Consider the following 6,291-nt stretch of genomic DNA (forward strand, 5'->3'; position numbering starts at 1 on the left):
CTAAATAAGATCATGTTCACAGGTATGAGGGTAGGCTGTGTTAGAGATTCAACATGTCTTTTTGGGGGACACAATTCTCCTCACTACAGTGGGCAAAGCCAGAAGTGGCACAATAGACAGAGATGGAGGCAGGGCCCAGATCATGCAGGTTTTCCAAGGCAAAGTAAGGACTAAAACTCCTGATGGATTTTAAGGAGGAGAGAGATGTGATATCACAGCCAGTTAAAAGTAAGATGACTGCTATGGAGAGATGGACCACAGGATGGTAAGGGTGGAGAGAAAGAGACAGGTTAGGAGAGGGTTGGCATGGCCCGGGTGGTGATAGCGGTGGTGAAGAGGCAGTGAATTGAACAGAGTTGGCATATGATTTAAAGAGAGAACTGCTAGGTTTTCTAGCTTAGAAAGGACAATATTCCCATTCCTAGACCCCATGCCTCATGGGGTAAGAAAAGATAGCTGCTTCTCTAGAGGGCTGTGGGGAAGGAGGAAGAGATGTTTTTATGGAATAAGCATGTTTCAGATAGGGCATGAAAGAGGAGAGGAGAAGGTTTAGAGAAGAGTTTGAGGATAAAGCAAGTTTCCTGATGATACACTGTATATTCCATAGAACGCACCAGCAGGGTTTTGGAGGGTGGAGAGGAAGGGAAATCGGGTCATATTAGTGCATGTGCCTGCTAGTTTGGGTGATGGTGGCTGACAGGCAGGGTTTGGGCTGCTGCTGATGACTGAGGTGAAGTGACTGTAAGCATGCTTTCTTAAAGATGCATCATAAGCTGGTTTTTTTCCATAAATGGAAGTGTTAGAGAAACACCTTTAGAAGCAAATGTTGAGAATATGTTAGTTCAACATGTTTATTTCTGCATTGGTTTGTATGAAACAGGTTTACACATACAGCTTTAAAAGGCAAATGTAAGTATGCTTTCTTAATAATTCATTATAAGCTGAAGGATTAGTATAATAATCTCATAGCGGAAGACAGCCAGTTTAGTATGTCTCATATGGGAGCCACTAGACAATTGTTCTGTCTTGCAGTTTCCAGAGGCAGAGTGGGCAGGTGAGAGCCAAGGCCTTCTACAGACTCCTTCTTTAGGAGGTTGGGAGTAATAGGCTCCTGGTCAGCTGGCAGAGAGCTGGCATTATCTGGAGCAGGAGGTTAGGCATTGCCTTGTTTCTTGGTGACACAATTAAGCATAGACTATTATTCACAAGAGCCTCTTCCGTTGCAGGGAGCCTCTCTGCTCATGTGTCAAGTGGTCATGGTGCTAAGGTTTAGTTGCTCTAGACATGTCTACAATTTAGAACTCATGCACCAAAGATGAAAATTCCGTGCTCCGGGATGAGCTGCTGTTCCTGGGCGGCCCGGCCAGCTCCGCCTACGCGCTCAGCCCCTTCTCGGCCTCGGGAGGGTGGGGGCGCGCGGGCCAGTTGCACCCCAAGGGCCGGGAGCTGGACGCTGCCGCGCAGCCCGAGGGCCAGCTGCTCCGGGAGGTGCGCGTGCTCGGGGTCCCCTTCATCCCTCGCGCCCGGGTGGATGCGTGGCTGGTGCACAGCGTGGCTGCCGGGAGCGCGGACGAGGCCCACGGGCTGCTTGGCGTGGCCGCCGCCTCGTCCACCGGAGGAGCTGGCGCCAGCGTGGACGGCGGCAGCCAGGCTGTGCAGGGGGGCGGCGGGGATCCCCGAGCGGCTCGGAGTGGTCCCTTGGGCGCCGGGGAAGAGGAGAAGGCACCCGCGGAACCGACGGCTCAGGTGGCGGACGCTGGCGGATGTGCGAGCGAGGAGAACGAGGTACTAAGAGAAAAGCATGAAGCTGTGGATCATAGTTCCCAGCGTGAGGAAAATGAAGAAAGGGCGTCAGCCCGGAAGGAGAACTCACTTCAGCAGAATAACGATGATGAAAACAAAATAGCAGAGAAACCTGACTGGGAGGCAGAAAAGACCTCTGAATCTAGAAATGAGAGACATCTGAATGGGGCAGATACTTCTTTCTTTCTCTCTGGAAGACTTATTCCAGTTGCTTGCATCACAGCCTGAAAATTCACTGGAGGGCATCTCTTTGGGAGATATTCCTCTTCCAGGCAGTATCAGTGATGGCATGAATTCTTCAGCACATTCTCATGTAAACTTCAGCCAGGCTGTAAGTGAGGATGTGAATCTTCACGAGGCCATCTTGCTTTGTCCCAACAGTACATTTAGAAGGGATCCAATAGCAAGGACTTCACAGTCACGAGAACCATTTCTGCAGTTAAATTCTCATACCACCAATCCTGAGCAAACCCATCCTGGAACTAATGTGACAGGATTTCTTTCACCGGTTGACAATCATATGAGGAATCTAACAAGCCAAGACCTGCTGTATGACCTTGACGTAAATATATTTGATGAGATAAACTTAATGTCATTGGCCACAGAAGACAACTTTGATCCAATCGATGTTTCTCAGCTTTTTGATGAACCAGATTCTGATTCTGGCCTTTCTTTAGATTCAAGTCACAATAGTACCTCTGTCATCAAGTTTAATTCCTCTCACTCTGTGTGTGATGAAGGTGCTATAGGTTATTGTACTGACCGTGACTCTAGTTCCCATCATGACTTAGAAGGTGCTGTAGGCGGCTACTACCCAGAACCCAGTAAGCTTTGTCACTTGGATCAGAGTGATTCTGGTTTCCATGGGAATCTTACATTTCAACACATATTTCATAACCACACTTACCACTTACAGCCAAGTGCACCAGAATCTACTTCTGAACCTTTTCCGTGGCCTGGGAAGTCACAGAAGATAAGGAGTAGGTACCTTGAAGACACAGATAGAAACTTGAGCCGTGATGAATGGAGTGCTAAAGCTTTGCGTATCCCTTTTTCTGTAGATGAAATTGTCGGCATGCCTGTTGATTCTTTCAATAGCATGTTAAGTAGGTATTATCTGACAGACCTACAAGTCTCACTTATCCGTGATATCAGACGAAGAGGGAAAAATAAAGTTGCTGCACAGAACTGTCGTAAGCGCAAATTGGACATAATTTTGAATCTAGAAGATGATGTATGTAACTTGCAAGCAAAGAAGGAAACTCTTAAGAGAGAGCAAGCACAATGTAACAAAGCTATTAACATTATGAAACAGAAACTGCATGACCTTTATCATGATATTTTTAGTAGATTAAGAGATGACCAAGGTAGGCCAGTCAATCCAAACCACTATGCTCTTCAGTGTACCCATGATGGAAGTATCTTGATAGTACCCAAAGAACTGGTGGCCTCAGGCCACAAAAAGGAAACCCAAAAGGGAAAGAGAAAGTGAAAAGAAACTGAAGATGGACTCTATTATGTGAAGTAGTAATGTTCAGAAACTGATTATTTGGATCAGAAACCATTGAAACTGCTTCAAGAGTTATATCTTTAAGTACTGCTACTTGAATAACTCAGTTAAGGCTCTGTTTTGAAGCTTACATGGACAGATGTTTAGGACTTCAAGATCACACTTGTGGGAAATCTGGGGGAGCCACAACTTTTCATGAAATGCATTGTATACAAAATTCGTAGTTATGTCCAAAGAATAGGTTAACATGAAAACCCAATAAGACTTTCCATCTTGGCAGCCATCTTTTTTAAGAGTAAGTCGGTTACTTCAAAAAGAGCAAACACTGGGGATCAAATTATTTTAAGAGGTATTTGTTTTACATGCAAAATAGCCTTATTTTCATTTAGTTTGTTAGCACTATAGTGAGCTTTTCAAACACTATTTTAATCTTTATATTTAACTTATAAATTTTGCTTTCTATGGAAATAAATTTTGTTTTTGTATTAAAAATTAACTTTTCCCTTTTATACAGAAATCTCAACCAAATTTACCTTACTTTCCTTCCAAAATATCCACTTTCAGGAATAGGTGAATAACAAATAGGGCAGCATAGCAAATTGCTCAGACTCCAGCCAAATTGAGGTCACCATAGCATGCCCAAATAAGGCAAATCCACCCCGCTACCCCAATAGTTAACACACAGAATACTATGTGATACAGAATGCATTGAAGACCTACAGTCACTGGTAGTTTAAGCCACAGGCCTTCCTTGTGTAACCAGAGACAGAATGGGCTACTTGCATAAATATAACTCATTGTGTGTATATTAAATCCATAAAATCTCTGGCAGTAAAGCCAGCCTGAAGGGATGGCCTCACCATCTTAGAATACTGAAATCTCACCAGAACATTGTAAGCCATATAAACAAACAGTAGGGGAAGAGTAAGTAACAGTGAAAACATCTAAAAGATTTAAGTGTTTAAAATGGGCAAAAGCGATTAGGGGAAAAAAACAGGTGAATTTGAAAATAAACCAGGGTAAGGTAAATTCTAGAAATAATGGCATTTGAAATGAAAACCTCACTTAAGTTCACTGGAACAGTAAACAGGAGATTGTTGAGTTTTCTGAAGACAGCAATGACCTCACCTAGATGACTGTCAAGTTTGGGGAACATCAAGATTTTAATGTGTACTATAATGCTTAATATGTCCAAATTTTCAAAATGAAGTTTCTCAGATGTTATTTCTGCCATAGGAGTTACAGTGTAGAGTATCACATAAATATCTTGGGCTACAGAAATGCAGTTTATATATACCATTGGATTTTTATAATAAAGTTTCCCCCCCCCCCAAAAAAAAGAAAATTCCATCTGTTGGTAAAATAATTGAACACTCTCGGTGTCTTTAAACAATACCCGCTAGTTAGAAAACTTGTATGTTGATTTTTATTTATTATTATTTCGTATCTGATAAAACACCATATAATATGAAGATATAAAATGAAAATAGCTGGGTGTGATGGCATGCATCTGTAGTCCTAGCTACTTGGGAGGCTGAGGTGGGAGGATTGCTTGAGTCCAAGAGTTCTGGGCTGTTTTACCCTATGCCAATAGGGTGTCTGCACTAAGTTCGGCATCAATATGGTGACCTTCCGGGAGTGAGGCACCGCCATGTTACCTAAGGATGGGTGAAACAGCCCAGAAACTGAGCAGATCAAAACTCCAGTGCTGCTCAATACTGGGATTGCACCTGTGAATAGTCTCTACACTCCAGCCTGGGCAACATACAGAGACCCTGTCTCTTAAGATAAATATATAAGTAAATAATAAGGATCATTTCACAATTCTAAGCTTATGTGAATGCATACATAGATTTTTTTTCCTGCGCAAATTAATGGTCTTATGTTTAGACTTCCAGGTCAGCCTAAGATCATGAAAACTCAGTAATAAATCACCGCTATGATGAAAGGGGAAGAAGCAAGAGGAAAAAAAGAGTAAATGCTCATTTCTGTCTTGTTTATTATTTTTCAGTTCAAACAGGTTAGAGAGGCCAGGAAGCCAACCAGACCTAGTTGGTATGTCATATATCACATTCCAGTTCATATGCATATTTCTGTCTGGTTCTGTGCAGAGAAGGGAAGACAACAGAGCAAGGAAGAAAACAGCCGGCCTTTCTTCTCCAGCCCCCATTTCTGAGCTGGCCTTAGGGTTGAGGATAAGAGTGAGAATCAGTAGCACCTCCTTTAGGAGTGAACATAGAAAAACCGAAACAGAACTTTTCTTTTTCAGTCACTCCAGAATTAATGCACATAAATCCCTCCCTCCCCGAAAGCATTAAGAAGATTAAGTACTTGGGCTTTTCATCAGTTGCTTTCTTCTGTTCGGAATCATTGTGAACAAGTATGGTGCAAAGAAGAAGCTGTCTTTGGAAAAAATTCATTTTCCTTTATTTTAGACAAAATTCATTTTGTTTTATTTTAAACAAAACATTCTGACTAGTTTATTTTATAATCTACAAAGTATAAAAGTGATTCTTTTTGGTGTACTGATCTGTAGATTTTGACAAATGTAAAGAGTTGTAACAACTACCACAATCAAGATACTGAACCATTCCATCACCCCGTCAGCCCCCAAAATTCTGTCATGCTGACCCTTTATTCAGTCTTTTAAAGTAAATTATATTTGTATTTATTCTTAGGCAATTGATCTATGTCAATCTGGCAAAACTGAAGAAAAAATTAACATTTTTAGAAAGATTAACCCCTCTCTATAACATGAGTATAAGAAGTTCTTTTCACTATGGGCCCACGATAATGGGTTTCCAGTGTAGTGCTTCTCGTGTTCGCCTCACACTATGGGCTCCCCATCAGTCTATCAGCCCCCTCCAGTGTGATCACAGATTGCTTTCTGGGTCTAGCAGGATTAGGATTGCTCTTTGATTTAAGTCGTTGCTTACATCCATAGGACTTCAATTCTCTTTATGTTTCTTCCACTCTTC

The 6,291-nt window shown here is 42.2% G+C and overlaps 1 protein-coding gene across 1 annotated transcript; it reads left to right on the top strand.

The window, feature by feature from the left end:
* The first annotated feature begins 250 nt into the window (after positions 1-250).
* LOC455450 (nuclear factor erythroid 2-related factor 3-like) lies at positions 251-4,628 on the top strand. The gene is given in 3 exon segments (XM_054671925.2): positions 251-265; positions 1,300-1,980; positions 1,982-4,628. Coding segments are annotated over 3 exon segments (2,010 nt in total). The 3' UTR covers positions 3,296-4,628.
* The last annotated feature ends 1,663 nt before the right edge of the window (positions 4,629-6,291 follow it).

The sequence above is a fragment of the Pan troglodytes genome, chromosome 17, assembly GCF_028858775.2.
Source record: "Pan troglodytes isolate AG18354 chromosome 17, NHGRI_mPanTro3-v2.0_pri, whole genome shotgun sequence".
NCBI lineage: Eukaryota > Metazoa > Chordata > Mammalia > Primates > Hominidae > Pan > Pan troglodytes.